This window comes from Phalaenopsis equestris, unplaced genomic scaffold (genome assembly GCF_001263595.1).
Source record: "Phalaenopsis equestris unplaced genomic scaffold, ASM126359v1 Scaffold211311, whole genome shotgun sequence".
Lineage (NCBI taxonomy): Eukaryota > Viridiplantae > Streptophyta > Magnoliopsida > Asparagales > Orchidaceae > Phalaenopsis > Phalaenopsis equestris.
In genome coordinates, this window is record NW_018230322.1 from 44,309 (window position 1) to 66,654 (window position 22,346).

The 22,346-nt window shown below is 36.4% G+C and overlaps 1 protein-coding gene across 3 annotated transcripts in view; it reads right to left on the minus strand.

Annotated features, from left to right (window-relative positions):
- Positions 1-5,174: 5,174 nt before the first annotated feature.
- The window catches only part of LOC110036823, a 96,965-nt gene continuing 79,793 nt past the window's right edge, over positions 5,175-22,346 (minus strand). For 2 of the 3 annotated variants that reach the window (XM_020741356.1, XM_020741358.1), the window contains exons 6-7: positions 7,904-7,997; positions 5,415-5,825 (exon numbers count right to left, since the gene is read on the minus strand). In XM_020741356.1, coding sequence (XP_020597015.1) covers positions 5,603-5,825; positions 7,904-7,997 — 317 coding nt within the window. In that variant the 3' untranslated portion in view covers positions 5,415-5,602. The other variant, XM_020741357.1, reaches the window with a different exon arrangement.

A 22,346-nucleotide genomic window follows, 5' to 3' on the forward strand; every position in this document is an offset into this window, starting at 1 on the left:
GTCTCTCCTTCAGCATTTGGAATATAAATCTGAAAGAACGGACGATGGCTAATAACTCTCGTTGAATCTTCTTCAATCCACTTGTTTTTCAAATACATAGCCTTATCCGCTTCTTCTATAAAACTAGTATGGCTAAATTGCATCCTAAGTTACCATCCCATATGATCCAATTGTGTGTTAACTTCCATCACTTTTTCTTCAATTGAAACCACATCAGCCTCAATTTTAGTGCTCAATTTTAGTGATTTTCTCCGTTATTCCTTCGATACTAACGGCGAGGAAACTGTTGTATAACTCTTGTGCACTCTGAATAGCAAACTTCTTTCTCATTGCTTCCTTCTTCTTCTTTAAATCACTCTCCCAAGATGACATTTTTCCAAAACTCTCTCTTTTTCACTTAGGATTTAGGGTTAAATGAAAGTGTGGTGAGACTTCTCCTCATACCCTTCTATTTATAGCCTCTAAACTCCTAAAACTCTTAGGCATGTCTTCAAACTGTCTCCCACGTTAGAGTCAACCAAATCTCAGTTAAAACTTCTAAAAACCAAAATTTGCATATGTTTTTTTAACTGTCGCGCTTAAGCGTCGGATATTGGAGCTTAAGCGTCGATGCTCAATTTAGCACAAGTCAACTTAACGTCCAAATACACGTTCTACCATGTCTAAGTCATCTTTTAAGGTCTTAGAATAATCACTAAATTATTATATATTAAATATACTACGAGAATTTTCTAAATTACACAATAATATAACAATAAAAACAAACACACCGATAACTATGGGTTGCCTCCCACAGAACGTTTGGTTCAATGTCGTCAGCCCGACGTAACCAGTTATTCTGGTTGACCCAACATCATAAAATCATTTAATTTAATTTGGTCACCTAAAAAGCAGGACTTCAGCCTGTGACCATTCACTTCAAATATTTTATCAGTTTTAGGATCTTTGATATCCACAGCTTCATAAGGATAAACTTTCATCACAACAAATGGGCTCATCCACCTGAACTTAAGTTTGCCTTGGAAATAATCTTAGCCTTGCATTATAAAGCAACACTTGATGCCCTGGCTGAAAATTTTTAGCAAGAATCCTTCGATCATGCCACATCTTCTTCTTTTTTTTTTTTGTAAATCTTAGAACTTTCATAAGATTCATTCTTTATCTCTTTTCATTCTTCATAAGATTCATTCTTTATCTCTTCAAGCTCATTCAATTGCAATAATCTTTTCTCACCAGTATCTTTCAAATTGTAATTAGATTCTTTTATAGTCCAATATTCTTTATGCTCAAGTTCAACTGGTAAGTGACACAGTTTTCCAAATATTAGCCTGTATGGGGACATTCCTATAGGAGTTCTATATGTAGTCCTATAAGCCCACAAAGCATAATCAAGTTTGACTAACCAATCTATTTTAGTTAGATTCATAGATTTTTTCAATATTCTAATCCCCAAACATCAAATATCTCAATTTACCATACATAATTGAGGGGCATCTCAAACCTCCTAGAAATATTGCCTACTCATTGACATTGATCACAAGTTTTGATATGTGTTAACATCTCTAAAGATTGTAGGCTAATAAAATCCAGATTGTAAAATTTTGAATGTTATTTTATCAACACTAAAATGTCCCCCAAAATCAAAATTATGATATTTTTAGATAATTTCATAAGTTTCTTCTAAAGGTACACATCTTCGAATAATAAGATCATTTCCTTGTTTATATAAAAACGGGTCATCCCAAAAATAAGTCTTAGCTTCAGATAAAAATTTCTTCTTCTATTGGTATGTCATTCCATAGAGTATAATTTCACTAACAATAAAATTCACAATGTCGACATATCATAGAACACGCCACTCAGTAATATTGAACAATTTTTCATCTTGAAAATGTTGATCAATTTCCTTTTCAAAGCTGAGTGATTTCTCTAATTCAATTTTGGATAGATGATCAGCTATTTGATTCTCAGCTCCCTTACGATTATCTACTATTTCAAAGTCAAATTCATGCAAAAGAAGAATCCGTCTCATAAGTCTTGGTTTTACATCCTTATTTTTCATTAAATACTTAATAGCGGAATGATCTATATGCACTATACATTAAGTTCCAATTAAGTATGATCTAAATTTATCATTAGCATATACTACTGCTAATAACTCTTTCTCAGTTATGGTATAGTTAATTTGAGTCTTATTAAGAGTTCTATTAGCATAGTTGATAAATTTGAAAATCTTAGCATTATTTTATTCTAAAACAGCTCTAATAGTATAATCACTAGCATCCCACATCAATTCAAAATGTTTTCTCAATCTGGTGAAACAATAATTGGTGCAGTGACTGATTTTTCTTTTAATAATTCAAAAGGTTTTAGGCACTCTTTATCAAAATTAAAAATTACATTTTTTCAAGTAAATGACATAAAGGCTTAGCAATTTTTTAAAAGTCTTTAATATATCGCCTATAGAATCCAACATGTTCTAAAAAACTCCTAATTTCCTTCACACTTGTTGGGTGAGGTAAATTAACGATCACTTGAATTTTGCAGGGTCTACTTCCATACCATTTTCTGAAATTTGATGTCCCAAATCTATTCCTTCTGCTACCATAAATTGACATTTTTCCATATTAAGGACTAAATTTGTTTCTTCACAGCGCTTAAAAACATTTGATAAATTTTCTAAACATGATTCAAATGAAGTTTCAAACACTAAAAAATCATCCATAAAAACTATAATATGTAGAGTAGGACCACTTCATCATCCGCAAAACAACCAGAACTATAATATTATTCACAATTGCCTTGACTTTGAATAGATATTGATTCAAGGTTTTGTTGCTCATTGCAAGTTGGTGAAGCTTATGTCTTTAAGATGTTGTTCGATGGTTGCCTAAATGTCTGAGCATGAAGTGAGATGCAAGATATTGGGAATGACAGGTGCTGTTATTATTAGGTGGAGCAATGACAATGATTTGATCGATAAGCATTCGCATACTATGCAATGGATTGGGATTAATTTGCTCTATTGAACCCATTGTCATTTTACTTGGAATAGAATTGATTCATCCAAAAGCTGTCAGCCATTGGCAGTAAATATTTTGAGGAAATGAGATCCCCACAATGAGCAAATCATCAAAGTTGGGCATTAACCATTGATTTCATATTTGTATCAGAAGCATAAGGGGTTGTTTGGGATCACTTCTTATTTTTTATTTTTGTTTTCAATAAACAGAAAAATAAAACAAAGAACATTTTTTTTTGTTGTTTTTTTCTAATCTTTTTTACTTCATTTTTAAATAAAAAAGTATTTTACTTTAAAAAAATACAGCAGAAAAAACATATATTTTTATGTTTTCAAAACAACTCCCACCATCCCAATTTAGACCTTAGTGACTTCTTCGACGATGACGATGACACTGATGACTTCAATGTAGACATGTTGACGTCTGCCAAAGCCAAGCCTACTTTGTCGGCGACGTTGACGTCAACCCCCACGGACGCCATCTCCCCCAACATCACCGCTTACACCATCTCAATTTAGTTCCCCTGCCGAGCTCAGACTCCTTGTTAATCCTTTTCCACTCCCTGCTTCTTCCTATAAGGGCTCTGAGATCGTCTGTGTTGAACAACCTAATCTCAAGAATTCCTATCCGGATAACTGAGGCAATAGAGAATCTCAATGATCTGAGATTGCCCGCGTTGAAGTCACTATGAATTAAACATTGGATGGAGGCGTCGTGGTTCACCAAAGGGAAAGCGGGGTGAGAGATTCAGATGAGGGCGGTTGAGGGGACACCAACGAAGGCAGTGTAGTCAAGCAGGTAGGCTGCGGCCTCACGATCACCAGAGCAAGAGCCCAAGCCTCCGACTACAGGAAGGCACCGAAGTGATGGAGAACGAAGAGGAGGAGGTGGAAGGAGTAATTATATTTCATGTTTTTTTTTTTGTTAATTTTAAAAAGAAAACAAAAAAATTTACCAAGTATGTTTATGTTTTAAATTAAAATAAAAACAAAACATAAATAGAACAAATTGAAACCAAAAACAAAAAGAGAAAGTAAATGATCCCAAATAACCCCAAAGAAAATGACGACAAATATAATGGTGGCCGAGATTGAGAGCTGCTTGATCCTCGCATAAAGTGACCAATTGATCCATCGCAATATGGCGTGAAGATGAGAGCAAAGTTGCTATTTCTCTGATGCACCAATGAAGGAAATAGAATGACTGTACAAAGAAGTTCAACAGCAATTGGACTACAGAAGGAGATGCAGAGAATGCAGCAGTAGGTACAACTACTCGTGTTTCATTGGGTTCTTGACACTGTACTACACCGTTTTATAAGCTTAGTAGGGATGGACTGCAATAGAACCTGTGTTTGTTTTCTGTGTGAATGCAAATTGCAGGAATTGTTCGTATAAGATAGCTAAGATTGATCTCAAGTAGTAAGTGCATTACAAGTTTTGGCCAGATTTGGTGACACGTATGCGGTTAGTCTTTAACCAATCAATTGATTTGTTTCTCCCATGCATCCGCAGGGGTTAATCTTATAAAACAGCATTTACATACATACCACCCAATTCTTATTTATTTACATATCTAACTCCTAAATTTTTCTTTTTTACATTAATCTCACCGAAATCATTCAAATCACATCAAAACTACCATCATAACTTTTAAAAAGTGAAATACAACTTTGTTTCTTATAGCTAGTTTAAGAGCAGCAATGAAAATCCAAAACCAAGGGCTGATTTGGTTAATAAAAAGAATAAGCGCTCTGAAAGAATACTGATTTCATTAACTCTTATATTTGGAAAAAAATATTCACCACATTTGAAACAACTTTTGCAGGGTTTGGAGTTTAAAACTAACGTTGATTTTGAATCACATCGAAGTGAATACTTCAATTTAGGACTTGTTTGGGATCAATTTTATTTTCCATTTCTATCTTATTTATATATTTATTAAAGCATGTTTATTTAGTGTGTTTTTTACAATTTTTTCTTTTTCATTTTAACATATTTTTTAAAAACATTGGAATAAAAATAGAAACAAAATAAAATAAAAAAATAAAAGTGATCTCAGATGGCCCCTTAGCTTTAAACGACCAAACGAGAATTAAAACCAGAAATTACCAAATAAAAAAATACCCATCACAATCAAAGCTTATTTGGCTATTCATATGTTTTAACACGTCTGGGACAGCATAAATTGGCCAATAGAAAGTTAAAACGATAATAATAGTAATTAGTCAACAAACAGTACAGGTACAGGCAAATTATTTTTTCCTTTCGTTACATATAGAAAATTAAACATCAAGCTAAACAGTAACGACCACGGCGTGCCAAATTGAAAGATGAAAAAAATCTTACATCGCTTTTGCTGTGGTAGCATCGACGACCTGTAATTCAAATTGGCATTATAACAAGGTATGCCTCAATAAATTCTTAACAAAGATAGATGTAGCTGCAATCCATTTCACATGCATTACATTCGCTCATTTTTATGGCAATAAGACATAAGAAAATGAAAATATTACAAGGAGAAATATTATGATGAGAGGCCAGCTATTTTGACAAGTAAAGAGATTTTAGAGTTATCACTCATATTCTTGAGGATGCAGTTTTCCTCGGAATTCTGAATGGGAGTACCTGATCAGATTTTATGAAGTCTAGAACAAGAGAAGCCAGCTCTGCTTGCCATGCAGTATAGCAATGGTCAGCACCTTCAATGATATGAAGCTTGTGGTTGGGTATGACTTTGTCGAACTCAAAGGCATCTTCTGAGGGTACAATTTCATCTGCTGATCCATGGATTGTCATAACCCTGCACGCCATGAGTATGATTATGAAATAGTATATAGGAGAGCCAAAAAAAGTGTCCAAGTAGTCCCCTGACTTCTTGCAGGGAATCATTTTAGTCCTACAGTGACAAGGGAGCTTCCAGCAGGGGAGTTTTTGTGACCCCTACTACAGCACTGCTACAGTACCACAAGATAGACCGGATGGGAAAAGCTCTTAGCGACTTGGGACCAGTCAGAACAGCGAATTGAGGGCCGACGACCGACCTTCCTTGTGTGGATTTGGCGCCTCCTTTCAATAGTGGGCCTAATCATAATTACCTAGGGCTTATATATTTGATTTTTGTATTTAGGTTTTTAATTTTCTTCATGTTTTCTGTGAGGGTAGCCGTCATAGTCTAGGTTTTTCTTCTAGGGCTGTATCTGAGGGGGAGTGATGCTCCTGTTGCATCTAGTTCCGAGTTGTGACACTCCTTCAAGGGTCGAGTGGTGCTCCGGTTGTATCTCGCTCCCGAGGTAAATTTATCCTTCTCCAACTCCTCTGCATCCCTTCCGCTTCTCTACCGAACATTCCTCCTCGCTGCAGCCGCCCCAACAGCCACATTACAACTGTATTCCTGCAGTTCATGCTCTCCCAACTGCAGCCTGCTCACTACCGGCCATCCAAAATCATTCCTTCGGCACCTCTGCTTTTGTCCCAGCGCCCGCAACCTTCTCTCCACCTTCTCCCAGCATTTTGCCTCATCACCGCAGCCTTGCTGTCCACTGCTGTCCCCATCACCCGAAAACCTCCCTCCACCTTCTCCCAGCCTTCTGCCTAATTGCCACAGCCCCGTGAGCCACTCGCCGTGCTGTCCACTGCAGCCTCGCTGCTGTTTCAGCACTTCCCCAGCACTGCCATTGCCATTCCAGCAGCCCAACACCATTCCCGTGCCGTCTTGCTGCAGTCCCAGCCACTAGAACCACCTCCCCGCAGCTTAGCTGCTATTCATGCTGCCCATAACACCCCTAGCATTCTTTCTTCTCTTCCCAATCCACCTACCCCCTTGCTACTGCTTTTCCAAGCCCCTATCGTCCACCGGCCACCATCACCCGAGATCCAAGTGTTTGCATAGTTTTTGTTGCTATTCCAGGTTTGGATGTCGTGTGTTATATTTTCCCTTTCAAGTGTGTTAGTTGTAACCTCCTATTTGCTTTTAATAGTAATATTTTTTTTCTTGCGATTTGAGTTAACTCCAGTATCATGTAGTTTATAAAAATGTCACTCTACTCCACAGACATTTTTAATAAGGGTTGAAATAGTCCCCACGGAGAACTATTTCAGCCCTAATTTAAAGAGTCAGGGACTAATTTGATACTTAAATAGGCTCTATTACTACAAAATGGACCCATGTATATTGTATACAATCAGGGGGCTATTTTGACAATTTCTTCTATGAGAACCGTATGGAAAATGACTAACAAAGAAGCGTTAGAAACAAACATGGAAATGCATGCTCCATAATAAAGAGCCAACGTAATAAGTGCACCAAAATTCGGATGCAACATTCAGTGAAAAAGTTAGAACAAGTATTACAACAAACAAGGAAAAGCAAATGGCAACTTCGTATAATAAAGACGTGAGAGAAATTGTGAGCATAAATGATGGCAAGTCAGCGTGCAAGCAAATAAAATTAACAACACCACCATTATTAAAGAAAAAAATCAAATTATTACGAAAATAATATTATCATAAGGAAACAAAAATTTCCTAAGCAATATGACGTGGCATGATTACAAATTGTGCTAGCAAGTGGTGTAATGGCATATTTATCTATCATGCTTGAAGGTGATTATTGAGTCATAGTATGTGAAGAAATTAGTTCACTAACACTTGAAATAACGTAACATGAACGGCAATCGCTTGGAGAAACACAAAAGATTGGATATCTAAATGGCCAAACACAATGAAAACATAATGGGTCCGAAACCAGAAAAATGAGCCCGCCATGCAACCACTTTAGTTAGAAGAAAATAACTTGAAAGCAAACACCATCAAATGACTTCTCAAAGACTTATAGTGTAAGCATATGATGCCAAGGCAAAACTTTTGCTTAAGAATAACCTGCATTTCTTATCAATGGCATGGCATGCTGCACGCATGTCTGTGGTTAGACGATCCATCAAGCTTTCTTCTGTCACCCGGTATTCAAATTTTCCTGCCACAAATAAAGCCTTAATAAGATAGCAAAAGACTGACATCAATTAGTATCAAAGAATTGATGATTGAAAACAAAAGAAAGTTTTTCGGGATCGAAGTTTAAAGCTTTAAAGTTGTCATATGGTAGACTGCACCGTCATTTAAAATAAGGAAAATAAATCCTAAAAATCAATATAAAAGATCGCACTTTCCTAGCAATTATTCACCATAATTTGAGTAAAGTAGTAGTGCATCCTTGCAAATGGATCTGGCTAATACTTTCCTGCATCTCAGCATAATAATTAAAGTTGTTAAGCTATCATTTGTGAATGACATCATAATCAACCATTGCTTGTTTCCCAACACCGTTTATATAGACCATACTGTGTTTCCTCTTCATTGAATTTGAAATGACAGGACAAATTTTTGCCCATGAAAAATAGATACTTCAGCAAAGATTTCCAAGTCTCTAGCATACATGAAACCCTCCAATATTGTATTACAACAGCTTAAAATCAAGTAAATTTTTTTTTATATGCACAAATTTCAAACATGCCCAACATGGCAGGGCTCTAGCCCCAACACATAATTTTTTTAATATAATATATGAACAATACTCAGCATTCAGACCTATTATAATTTTGCACCCACTATGATTCATTTTTTTTTTGGCATTCAATGGAGAGAAGGTAATGACCACGTCAAAGAAAATAGCAAGTCTAATTATTTATGCTTATGTCAACGAGTGCTTTGCCAACAGCGTATATGAAATGATATCTAAAGCAATATTAATTTATACATCGATTATGTTTTCAAAATTGTATATAATTTATGTTTGGTGTGCTTAATGTAAAATGTTGATATTGTATACCAGGAAAAGTGTATTTTATGATGACAATGTGAAGGAACTCGCCCAAATAAAAATAAAACCATTATGGTCCAAGAAAGACTGGCCCAAGTGAATCAACATCTTGCTTAATCCAAGGAAGCACTTGATTAATTCAAAGGCTTTCACTTAGATCAAAGGCAATAGCTCAAAAGAGCTCATCCAGCCCAGAGGAACTACACCAAGACAAAGCAACTCCCCCTGAAGTTATGGAAGAAGCCCAACAGCATCAATTCAGACTAGTGATCTCACCTATTATATCAATGAACTCATTAACTCAGTCATAGCAGCCATCTTGGCATCCGAGAAGACAATCAATCATGCAAACTATCCAGGTTTTGATTATTGTGCAACATGTCAGTAAAAAAACAATTATGTATTTATTTATTAGTTCACCTTGTGCAACTTCACTTGCAGCGCTAATAAAACCACAATAGAGAGTCAAAACGGGCATTTAAGACAAGTCATCTATAGCACACTGACTTTTAGATTGTGGTGAATAAAATTCTATTGACTTTTTATACTTGCGCTAGACCTATTTTCTCCTCTTTCTCATCTCTCTTATCCTTGATCTCATTGAAAGCTGCGAATTCTGCAAGCAGGGTTCTCACATCATCATGGGTGGATTTTAATCCAACATCTTTTCAGGTAATGGAAATGTAAAATGATGATAAAATTAGAATTCAAACGCCACGGGAAGCCGATCACCTCGAAACAAAAGCATCTCAGACAAAAGAGGGAGAGGAATTTGTGACCAACAGTCCACTTGCCCAGATGGAGGAAACGATCACTTGTATGGTCTAAGAAACTCCAGAGCATGCTTTTTACACACCCAAAAAAGGAGGAGACACTGAAAGGCTCCCCAAATTCCATCATGGGAAGATAGCACCTCAAGCATCAGTTCACTAACTTCTACGCTAGTTGTGAATGAAATTCAATATCCAATTAGTGATGTGGAATTGACTCACTGATCAAAATGAGCTGAAAAGAGGCCCGAACAAACAAACACTATTTGCAAGGAGATCATAGAAACCAAGTCCCTAGTGAAACTCAAGATCCCCCAATCAGAGCCACATATTGGAAAAAACGATCCAGCTAAACATGTGGCATACTTTAAGTAATCTATCTCACTGCTTGAGGAAATGATGCTAAGCAGTGTCATTTGTTTTTTCTACTAGTTTCAAACAATTGTCCCTCCAATATTTCTTTCGCATTTTATTGGAAGTTATCACCTCCTCACAAAATTGAAAAGGATATTTATCACCCAATTAACCAGCACCAGCACTTGGAGAACCTTGAAGAACTTGCAGGCTCTCCTAAAAATGAGAGGTTTGTAAAATAAGACCCTTGGGAACCTCATAGTGAGGCTCTAGTGAGATGTTAGAAGTCAAAGACATTGAACCGGCTCCCTCGCCCAAGACCAATGAGAAGGACCATTTAAATATGCACTCAAACCAAAAATATCAATCAAGGAGCTAAAACTTACCAATAATCATGCTAATGTGGAAAAGTATGATGTAGTTGGGCCCTCCAGATCAAGTCTCTAGAGAGATGCCCCAACAAGGAGAAATTTGTAGCGAGTCTTGAATGATGATAAGAGTCGACCTATATTCAAAGGGCAAAGAAAAAGTCATATTTTCTATTAATATACTATTACTTCAATCAAAGAACTTAAGGCGCACAGATTTAGGCTTTGTACTATTAGATTTATCTATGACCATTGGATTGCAATCCGTGTGCTATTCCAATCATAAAAAAGAGCTTAAGACACAAAAATCAAAGCTTTGCACCGTTGAATTTGTTTCTATAAGAATATTGGATTGCAACCCGTGTGTTTTCCTTTAGGATTATTGGCCTCTATTATTTTCTCTCCTTTTTCTATTTATTCCTATTTTATAATGCCACTTAAAATTGTATATATACATTCCCTTGTCGACCTCATTTTGAGATCATTACTCTTTTCCTTAGGATTCTAGGTTCTAGCTCTAGAAGTTCCTATTGACCATCTTAGAAAATTAGAATTGGACCCACCCTTTTTAGAAATTCCAGCCATCTCCTATTTCACTTGTGATGTCTCGCCTGAATGGTCTCAAACCATCGTCCTATCATCGAGTGGTAAAGGACTATCATGTGAAGGCTAAAGGAGAAGTTCCTAGTAGGATCTCAAGCCCTAGGAAAACCACTTCAGGACTTTATCATCACACATGCACACCAGATGCACGAAATTCACTAAGGGCCCGTTTGGGGCAGCTTAAAACTGCGGCGGCGTTTTTGAAAACGCCGCCTTCATGTTTGATTCACACGTTTTGATTGCGTTTGTCAAAACACGATTTACAGCGTTTGATTTTTTCTATTAGACGCCGATCGCGGGTATAACCCCGCGATCCAGCGTTTGACAGAAGTATTTCTGCGCTGCCCTCGAACCCGATCTACCGAAGGAAGCCGCTGCTCTCTGCCGAAGGAAGCCGGAGGCGGCGCTGCGTCCGCGCCCGGGATCAGTTCCTTCTTTCCCCCGATCCCGATCCATTCAATTCGCGAAGCCCTTCCCTTCATCGATCGTCTGAACCGCGTGTTCTTCAGCCCCGATCCTTCTATCCGTGAGGATCTCTCTCCAACTGTGAGCAAGATTCTTTTCCTTCCTCCAGCCATTCAAGCTACAGAGATTTCTTTCTTTTCCCCAATCAAACCGCAAGCAACACGAATTGGTAAATCCAAATCCCTATTTCCTTATTTGATTGCATATAATTGTTTGTGATTTTTTTTTTTTGCATTTTTTATGTGTAAATCATAAGTGATAGGGTTGAGATTCATTTCTTTTCTTTTACTTTTTTTTTGTGATTCACAAAGAAAAGAAATTAAGTTTGTCTTGCTTTCTTTATTGTTGCATGTATGCGGGATTTTATTCCTCTTTCTAAATTTCCCATTAAATTTTCATTCTTATAAATGTCATTAATCCATCCTTGTGCTTCCTTTGTGATTGTATCATCAACTAAGCGAATAGAATGTTGGTTCCATTTACTTCATAGCTTATGGGTTTTATTTTTCAGAAATTCTAATAGTCTTTTCAACCGTTCATTATTTTCTTTTGGTCTTTAAGGATGATTGAATTGAAATTATTTTTTGTTTTGGTTCCATTTACAAATTCCTTTTTTGAGACTATTGAAAGTAAAATTTAAGTTTTAGATATGTAAATACATAGGAATTTAGTGGTATGAGTGTAGAAATAAAAGTTTTGATGTGAGATATGTAAATCCATAAGAATTGAGCGCTATATATATGTAAATGCTTCTTTTTTTATATGTTGGTTTAGTATATATTTTTGGATTTTAGTACATTAAATGTGTTCAATTATATTACTGTTGAGAACAGCTCCATTGTATGTGGCCAAAATAATCATTTTTCCACAAACAACTGCAAATCAGTTGTTCTAAAACCGCAAAAACCAAACAGCGTAACTGTTTATTCAGTTTAGGGGCAAAGTTGTCATTTATCCAGAAACAACTGCAAATCAGCTGTTTTCCAAACGCACAAACCAAACAGTCAGACAGCTTTTTCGGATCAGCTGTTCATCAGCAGATTATCAGAATCAGCTGCTTATCAGCAGAAGCTGGATAAGCTGCAGCTGCCCCAAACAGACTCTAAGTCGCACAAAATCAGACTTAAATTGAGCTTAAGGATGGGTGAAAATGTGAACTTCTCCGGACAGCCTCCGAGAACAAAATGGACTGTGCCAACGCGTCTGGGACACCAATTTTAGTAGGAAATGACACCCATATTGCCATATTTTCGACACGAGCAAAATTGCACACAAATCGATGAATTCGTCAAAATGACCTCTGGTGTTGAAACGGACAACGTCAGCACGTCTAGAACATCGAAATTACCAAAAAAGGACATTCAATTTTTTACAACCTGACGCACGAATAAAAAAGTATGGATCGAATTTTATTTTTCAAATATGAAATATTTTTATATACTTATATCATTATTTATAATCTTAATTATAACCCTAAACCCTCTACCCGCACATTTAGCTCCTCGTTTGACCCATCCCGCAGCTCGATCAGCCGCTTGGCTCGTCCCTCTTCGTGCCCTCAATTCCATGGCTGATCCACGCGGCAATCTCCCTCTCTCTCTTGACTCCCTCGCGTGGCCGCTCGACCTCTTCGGCTCTCCAATGGCAAGGTCCGAGCTGACCGACCCTTCTCCTTCTCGAGGTTTTACCGTCTCCCTTTTTACTGTGGCAATTATTGCCTTGCCGTTTGATTCAATCACCTTACGGTAGTAGGTGGCGGTTTCCCCCTCTTCTCTGCTTATAAAAACGCTTCTTAGGGTGTTGTTATGTGTTGAAATTTTTTTTGAGAGAAAGGGGAGTCTGAGATTTTGCTGTTCGAGGCATTAAGGAGGAAAGACTCTGTCGAAATTCTTTCTATGCTAAGTTCTTCATGCGCTGAGAGTGTGAAGCATTCGTGGGTTGTTGTTTTCTGAAACTTTTAGGAATGACAACTTTACCGAAATCTTCTCTAAGTTGGATTCTCGTGCGCGGGGAGTGTGAAAAATATGTTGGTTGCTGTTTTGAAGTCGTTAAAAGGAGGATTTATGTTGGAGTGATTTTCTTGAATTTGTCTTATAATTTTGCTTTAAATCTTCATAAAAAAAGTATTCTCCTTCTCACTTTTATTCTGTACTGTTTAGGATGGCATCCAAAAATGTTTATTTTCCCTTCTAAAGTATGTGGAGTTGGTTGCTGTTTCATGAAGTCTTTAAAAGGAGGATTTATGTTGGAGTGATTTTCTTGAATTTGTCTTATAATTTTGCTTTAAATCTTCATAAAAAAAGTATTTTGAAATTTAAGCATGAAATTTAAGCATGAAATAGACCTTGGGAACATTAAAATAGAGCATGATATGACCGTCTTCTTTTCTTTTTCTGCTCAAGATATATGGAAAGCATGTTTAAGTTCATCCTCACATGCAAATCTTCTTCTTACATTTCTATTATTTATATGCGTATATGCTGGAAATTGTGGCTTTCTTTCTTTCCTTGTTGAAGCAATTTACTGTTAAAAAATGATGATTTGTTCAGGAAAAAAGATGATTTATGTTTCTTTCCTGCTTAAGATGCATAAAAAGTCATGAATATGAATTTTGGATTGATGCTTGCTCATCTAGAATCTATGCAGGAATCCATTTTTATGTTGAAGCATATGCTGGCACAATACTTTGAAATATGAGGCTTTAAGAGAAATTTTTTTTTAGTTATTTTAATCCATTTGTTGGGGTACGGTTTTGGATCTTTTGAGTTGGATCCTTGCTGGAAATATTCTCTGTTTTGGCCCATTTGAAGGGCTCGGTTTTGGCTCTTTGGGGTTGGATCCTTGCTGAAATTTTTGCTTCTGATTTGTTCCTATGCAGGGCTCGGTTTGCCCATGTGTTGAGTTCGGTTTTGGGCCATGAGAAGCGGGAATTATGTATGAAAATTTTCTTTGTTTTTTGGCCCCTTTGGTGAACTCGATTTTGGCTGAAATTATATTTTTGTTTGCCCTTTCCTGTTGGGCTCGGTTTACTCTATATGGCTCCATGTTTTGTTCTTTTTACTGGGCTCAATTTTGCTTTGAAATGTTTTAGTTTTTCCCCTGTGTTGGGCTCAATTTGTGCCTTGTGTTGGCTTGGTCAGGTGTTGTTTCTAGCCCAATATATGGCTTGCTTTGGACCACTGTATTACTTTTCAAGGCCTTGAGCCTTTCGGTTGTGAGCTTCCCTGTGGGTTGGTGGCTTTCCTGTTACTGTTCCTGGCCGTGAGCCCTCTCCCGTGGTTCTTTCATGTTAAATATGGTAATGGTGATTTCCCTTGGTTGTCCCCGGCCGTGAGCTTCCATGCCTTGGTTCCTTGATTCTCTGTTGTTTGCCCTTACCCGAGAACACCTGTTTATGTTGCTTGTCCCTTTGTGTTGGGTTCGGTTGGGTTGGAAACTCTGGATATAATGCTCCCTTTTTAAGATTTTTATTGGTAATCAAGTTTTTCATCCCAAAATTCATGATTTCAATATATACTTCTATATGGGAATGTTTGGGATAAGCTGATCGATTCATTACTATATCTTACTTGATAAAAAAGGCTTCAGTTTGGATAGTTTATGATAGCTTGTCCATTCACTCTCTTATGTATATCAAAGGTAATGCAATGGCAATACCTATGGTGGTTTCCTTCCTGCTGCCTTGGCCGTGAGCCTTACTTGGTGATTGCTGTCTTTGTGGCCTTTTTCTTTGCTCCTACCCGTGAGCCTTATTATTGTAATTTTTGTTGTGGCGGTTGGCCTTGCCCGTGAGCTTAGAAGGAAGAGGCCTTCCTCTTGCTGCCCTTTACCCGTAAGCCTTACTGTGGAGGTTCCTTGGTCTGTGACATAGTTGGTTCGGGTTTAGTTTTCTTCTACTGCCCCTGCCCGTGAGCTTTGTCCTATTTGCTGTCTTAAATTGTAAGTTTATGATGAAGCTTGGTTGTGCATTTCACGGTTTCTACTTGTGGGCTTGCCGTGAGGCTTGGCTGCTCTCTTTCCTGACCTTACCCGTGAGATCCTGCTCTCTTTCCTGACCTTACCCGTGAGATCCTGCTCTCTTTCCTGGCCTTACCCGAGAGTCCTTGCTCTCCTTCCTGTTGTTACCTGTGAGCCTTCTCCTGTGGCTCCTGTGTGATTGAATGTGGTTGGTGGCTCCTCCTGCTGCTCCTACCTGAGAGCATCTGTTTGGGTTCCTATATGTGGTGTTGGGTTCATATCTCATTGCAAACTTTTGATTAAGCTTGGAATTGAATGGTTTTAATATTGGAATAATTTTTGGAAGTTTAGAAGTTTGATGTCCTTGGATTATTTTTCTTTATCTGATTTATGAAATATGAAGGGCTCTTACAATTTCATTTCAGGAAATCATAAAGTTGATATAAATTCGATTCATGAAAGGATTTGAAAACTCATAAAGTTGTCATTTGGAAAAGAGTTCTTTGGAGGTTTAATATTAAAGTTTGGATAACATAAATACCACATTTGGGTTCAGATTTGGATGTATAAGTACATATTCAGATCTTTTTTTCACAGTTTTTAGGGTTGCTCCACCCTTTATCCTTTCAATCTTTTGGGTGGATCATTTCCTCCTCTCTCATCCCCATTTTTATTTTTTTTTCATTGCTTCTTGGTTCAGTTTTATATGCTTATGTCTGATACATAAGTGCTCATATATAGTCTTTTGCTATATATGAAACCATCAAACAAGGTCGCAAGTAGGTCAGTTTTATTTTGAGGCTTAGGGCGATGATGACAAAGGCACACCGATGGTAGAGCAGAATGATATCTCATCCTATAACATCAGGACTCAATTCTGGGACCTGATGAACTGTAGGATGAAAGTACATTCACCGACAAAGGACTAGCGGGGGTCCCGTACCTTCTTAGGTTGTTGGCGATCCTACGTCCGATGACGTGATCGACTCGTGGACAACTGTTCCTTTTTCAAAAAATTGATAAAACAAATTGATAAGAACATATACAATATTTATAAAAAAATATTTTTACTACAAAATTAATACAATTTTCCTTTTGTATGCTTGAAATGTATGTGCATGCTAAAATTTAAATTTTAAATGAGTTATAACTTGGTTGTCCACTTGTTGATTACCGATAGGTTCAGTAGGACATCCTTCTAGTGAAGTGGCGGGCTTTATACATCCGGGTGACCGATAGTAGCCTTTGACGTCCCTCGAGTACAAATATATATATTTGAGCCTAGCCCCGACCCGAGTGTTTGCGGTCTCCTCTTTTCGGATTTTTCGTATGTTTTATCAGAATTTTTGGAAAAAGTACTCGTGATCTTTTCTCCTGGATTTTCCCGAGGTTTTGATAGTTTTATTTGAATTGTTACTCGTCAATTTTCTCGAGTTTTCCGTCGTAGATTATTCGTCGATTTTCTCGAGTTTTCCAAGCAATATTGTCTTTTGTTTATAAAGTGAATAATAGCTAGCTTAAAGAAGCAGCAAGTCTCCCAAATATACAGGTTTGATTTACATTACAACATTTTATTTCGCAGCATGTTATACTGTTCTCCCGGCATGTTATACTGTTCTCTTAGCATGTTATACTGTTCACGTAGCATGTTATACTGTTTTCTTCTTTTATACCGTATGTTTTATTGTTTTGATACACACTATGCCTTATTATAGGAAAACTTAGTGATTACATATGATTAATAACAAACATGAAGTTGCTACGACGAAGAACTTGGATCGAACACCGTGGGCAGCATGACGAGGACATACGGAGGAGCCACTTCAAGATGGATTTGCGACATTGCGACATCAAAACACATTCAAACACATTCACATCACTAATCACTTTCTTTAGTTTAAACAACTCATAGAATTTCGAGGTGGATTGCCTAGCGCAATGTAAACCCTCATATATCACTTTTAGGCTTTTGCATAACCCTGTTGTGCAATTATAAGTCCTAACACTGTAGGATTATGAGGTTACTATACGGTACGGTGTAAATTCTCCTATCTTTTTAGGTTATTTGTACAATCAAATATCGTGCGAATATAAGTCCTAAATTCTAAATAAATTGTAGGATTAAACATTAAATAACATCATTTAAAAAATATAAGGCCAAATAATAGAATAGTTGGGAAGTCACTGGGGTTTCCCTAGATCTGTGATATCCCTCACTTTTCATTCTTTCGGATTCTTTCAAATAATTGTTCCTATTTTGAGCCACTCCCATTTGATTTTCTCATGTCCAATTTTGGAAACCTAAACTTTGAAATCTTGAAGGCAAAACCACTAATCTTAATCGAGAGTTTTCTTAAATGATCCCAGTCATTTAAGATGTAATTAACTATAGAGGCTTGCCTTTATAGGGAACTTGGAACACATGTAAAATAAACCCTATCTAATCCTTATATTAAGTAGGGGAACTTGTTGGCCCCATATAAAATATTTTGCAGACCAAACAGATGTCACAAATTCTTTTGTTTAGGTGATTGAGTCTACTACAAATGATATGTTTATTCTTTGGGATAAGTGTATTATTTGTGGTATTGTGTTTAGTCACCCAAACTATTCAAAATATAAGACTCGCTTGGTCACATCTATTTTAAATTAAAATGCTACTTTCAAAAATTAAATTTAGATAAAAACTTTTTTCATATTAAAACTCATCACTTTTTAAAAAAAAATCATAAAACAAAGTTTTTAAAGTTTTAAAATTAAAACGGCTGACATCCCTCTTGAAAAAAAAAAGGATAAAAAGATTTGTAAGAGCCTTTTCTATTATTTTATTTTCTATATGATATCAACGGAAGGTTAATGTGTTCCTTCCAGGCTTTGTTGTTATTCTCCAGATTAGGATTTCCACGACCAACTTTATCCCTCTTGTTAAGTTCGCCATCCATTCACTATGTTTGAGTTCTTTGACTTCCCTTCAAAGAACTCAATCATGATTAATAGTGAAAAATTGACCCAAGGAGAACTCCAATTGTGAAATATTATATGACAGTTATCGTTATTACAAATTATTATAATATTTAGGATCTCACTACGGGAAAGATTGAGCAAGCTAGAAAAGGGATAGGTTATACCTTCTTGAAAACTGAGATCAACTATCATATTCATTTACTTATTTCACCACTAACATCATTTGGAGGCACTATTATAAATTAGGAAAACCTTCTTTTAAAAATTTTAAATTTATGTTTTATTTTCTTTTTATAAATATAAACATTAGAAACTTGCAAAAATGTTAATCATCATCGTGTTTTCTTTCCTAAAAATAATTTTAGATCATCTAGCACTTTTTTATAACATTTTTACCCAAAAGCCTATAAAAAGAGGTTAAAAGAGAAATTAAAGAACAAGTCGTCTATAATACTTCAGTTTTTGAGCTATGATGAATAAAATTCTTCTGAGCTTTTCTACAAGTGCTAGGCCTTTTTTTTCTTTTTCCTCACTTCTCTTACAATTCATCTCATAATAGAGTTCTAATATTACCACGGACATATTTGGGTCCTACAAGCATGATGATTTCTTAATGTATGTTAATTATTAATTTACATAACAAATATCATGTTTTTGATATGTCCTATCATATTTTTTATAATTATATCAAGTCCATGTTTTTAATATCCAAGTTGTGTGTATGACATATTAATGTCACCAATTTATCATACATATCTATTTTCACATAAGTATCAATCATGATATGTAGAGGATGCATTTTGGGTGTGTGCGAGAGGAAGAGAGTGGATAAAAAATTATTCTCTATTATGGACGATCATTCATCACACATTTAGTTTTAACTTAATTATTAAAACCTAATAAGAATGATGATACATGAATCAATGCTAACACTAGTTAAATGATGTATGTCCCATCCTACTTGATGGTGAACAAATAAGTGGCCAAAGTAATCATTAAAATACCTAAATGCACCCATATAAGCTTCAAATTTTTTAGAATTAAAATTAATCTCTTAACCCATCAAAACTTAAATTTTTCTTATCCTTTTGTTATCTCAACTATTTTGAATAGATAAAAGTAGGCCAAGAGAGCCATTGTCTAGGGCATGATCAGCCCTTTCAACAAAAAAATGCCCACTAGAGATTAAAAAAAATGATACAACAAATAGAGACACGAGATTCGATGATCATCTAAAATAAAGAAAAAGCAAGTGAGAAATGATGATAGAATAGACGGTCCTCTAGAATGACATGGTGTCAGAGAACAATGAAAATAAAGTTACAAATAGAAATAACACAAAAACCTTCTCATTGAATCTTTCCACTATAGCTTCATAATCCACATAAAATGTGATTATGCCCACTTTGCTCATATTAGGTACAATGAAGCATGACAACGCCTCAACTAAATTTATTTTTATCAACCTAGATATGCAATTATTGACTGTGAGATAGAAAAGAAAAAAGAAAAGAAAATTAAATAAAATTATATAATTAATTTAATTGATTACTCGCACCAAAGAAACTCACGTTAAGTAAATAACCGTTCCCCCGCTCTGGCTCAGTTACAAGCACGGACCAAACTGTTCCCCCTTTTCATTCACAGTCTATCATTCCTCGCTCCCTTTGGTTTTGTTCATTCAAAATCGCACCAAGTCCCGGACCCCTGCACCAAAGGACTTCTTCGTTCTGTCACAATCCTCACTGCTTCACTTCACCACACACAATTTTACACTTGTTTCACTGTCTTCTCCTTCTTGTTTAGAATCACAAACAGTCCTTTTTGGGTCTATTGATCTTGTTCTTTCTCTTGAGCAACACAGAACAATCAAAATTTTTTTGTTCGATTCTTCACTCCTTGCACAATGTCGTTCCTCCCTACGCTGAAATTCTCCAACGCAAACTCATGATGCACTGTCGCCGAACCACTCTTTCTCTCGCACAATGACGTCTCTAACCTTCGCATGATTCCCTCCTTACCCTTCCTAATTGTGCGATCATTTCTACCAGAGCCAAATGTCCCTTCCTATCGTGTCTATCCAAGCCGCGATTCCTCCCTACGATCAATTCTCCCTGCTCAATGCTCCTCACTGTCGGTCTCGACGCTTTTCCCTGTTCACGCAACCTGCCTTGCACTGATCCAACCTGTCGAGCCTCCCTTGCATAGTGTTGCGAGCTCCTCTTCTTTCTGATCAGATGAAACTTCTTGTTGTCGCAAGGCCCTTCCCCAGGAAAAAAATTTCCATACGAAATCAGGACACGCATCCGGACTCCAATAACATTAAGCCACATATATCTGACCGAACCCACATTTAAAAAAATAAAAATCACTTTTAGGTCTGAACCGGCCCGAACCAGCACGATGCTGCGAAAAACTAAACATTCGAACTGTCAGAATCATTGCGTCAAAAGGACCAACGAGTGCACGTATCATCATTCTCGGTGGACTTTCGACAAACCGTTTTCGGATGGGAGCAGCTGGGGTTTAGGGTTCCAGCGAGTGATCTTCTCAGCTCCTCTCTCACGCTACCGGCAGGTGAAACATTGACGATGGATTCTTAAAATATTGACAATATGTTTGAAATTGAGATTTACCCTGTAAATAAAGAAATACATGAGTTGAAAATGGAGGTGAGTTTATCTGTTTTATTATTTTTTGAGTGGGTTTTGAGATGTTTTGGAAGTATTATGTTTTTTTGTTACTGTGGTATTTTGTAGTGTTATTCAGATATTTTCTGCTGTTATTAAGGTATGTTGTGGTATTATTAAGGTATGTTGTTGTGTTATTAAATTATATGTTTGAAATGGAGGAGATTTATCATACAAATAAAGAAATAAACTTGAAAATGGAGGTGAGTTTAGTTGTGTTTTTATTTTTATGAGGGTATTCTGAGGTGTTTTATTTTGGTGTTATTGTAGTATTTGGCGGTGTTATTGAGGTTTATGTTTGAAATGGGAGAGATTTATCATGCAAAAAAACAAATGAGGTTAGAAATATTTTTGAGGTATTTTGTGGTGTTATGGAGGAGATTTACCTTATAAATAAAGTTAACATGGAATTATTTTGAAAATGATCATATTAGCATTTTCTTTTGTGCTGTTTGGCGAGACCGGTGATATTTGTGCTGAAACAATTGCAGGCAGATTTCTTCGAACCTTTGTTCACATTGAAAAAGAAATATATGAAATATATTGTGTTTATGCTCATCATATTGGATTCACTGCTCGTAAGGACCACACTAATTTTTGGCTGAGCTCGAGAAATATCAAGACAAAGGACTTCATATGAGGTAAAACAAGTTTTAAAAAAGAACTGAAGTTCACTGAGACTATCAAGTACAGAAAAAGTGACACAAGGACTGGTGGTTCAACGATGATTCGATATGCAGTTGATGTTCAAGGAAACTGAATAGTTAAAAAAATTATAGAAACTCATGACCACTCCTTAGCGAACCCTGATGATAAGTACCTTATGCGTTCCAACAGAAAGATAAATGAAATCAATGCAGATGTGCTCAGATGGATGTCAGAATTAAGGATAAGAGCTACAGATGCATTTAACTTTCTTACTATAGAAGTTAGGGGAATAGAGAATCTTGAATATACGAAGTAAGATGCCTTCAATTTTATTCAAAGAGAGAGAAGATCTAGAATTGAAAAAGGCGACGCTAATTCTCGATCACAATTGTTCACAGAGAGACAGGTCGAGGATAGTATGTTTGCGTGGAACTTCCAAATTGATGAGTGGTAGGGTGATGAGCTTTTTCTAGAGTGATGGCACGGTCCGGCTTCATTATGACTATTTTGGGATGTCATTATTTCGTAGACAAATTATAGACTCAATAAATATAGTTTATGTTGTGCTCTTTTTGTTGACGTGAATCTCCATTAGCAATATTTTCTTCGAAGTTGGAGTCTTATCAGATGAGACGATTGATTCGTTTAAATAGCTATTTAAAACATTTATCCTTATCATGAATAACA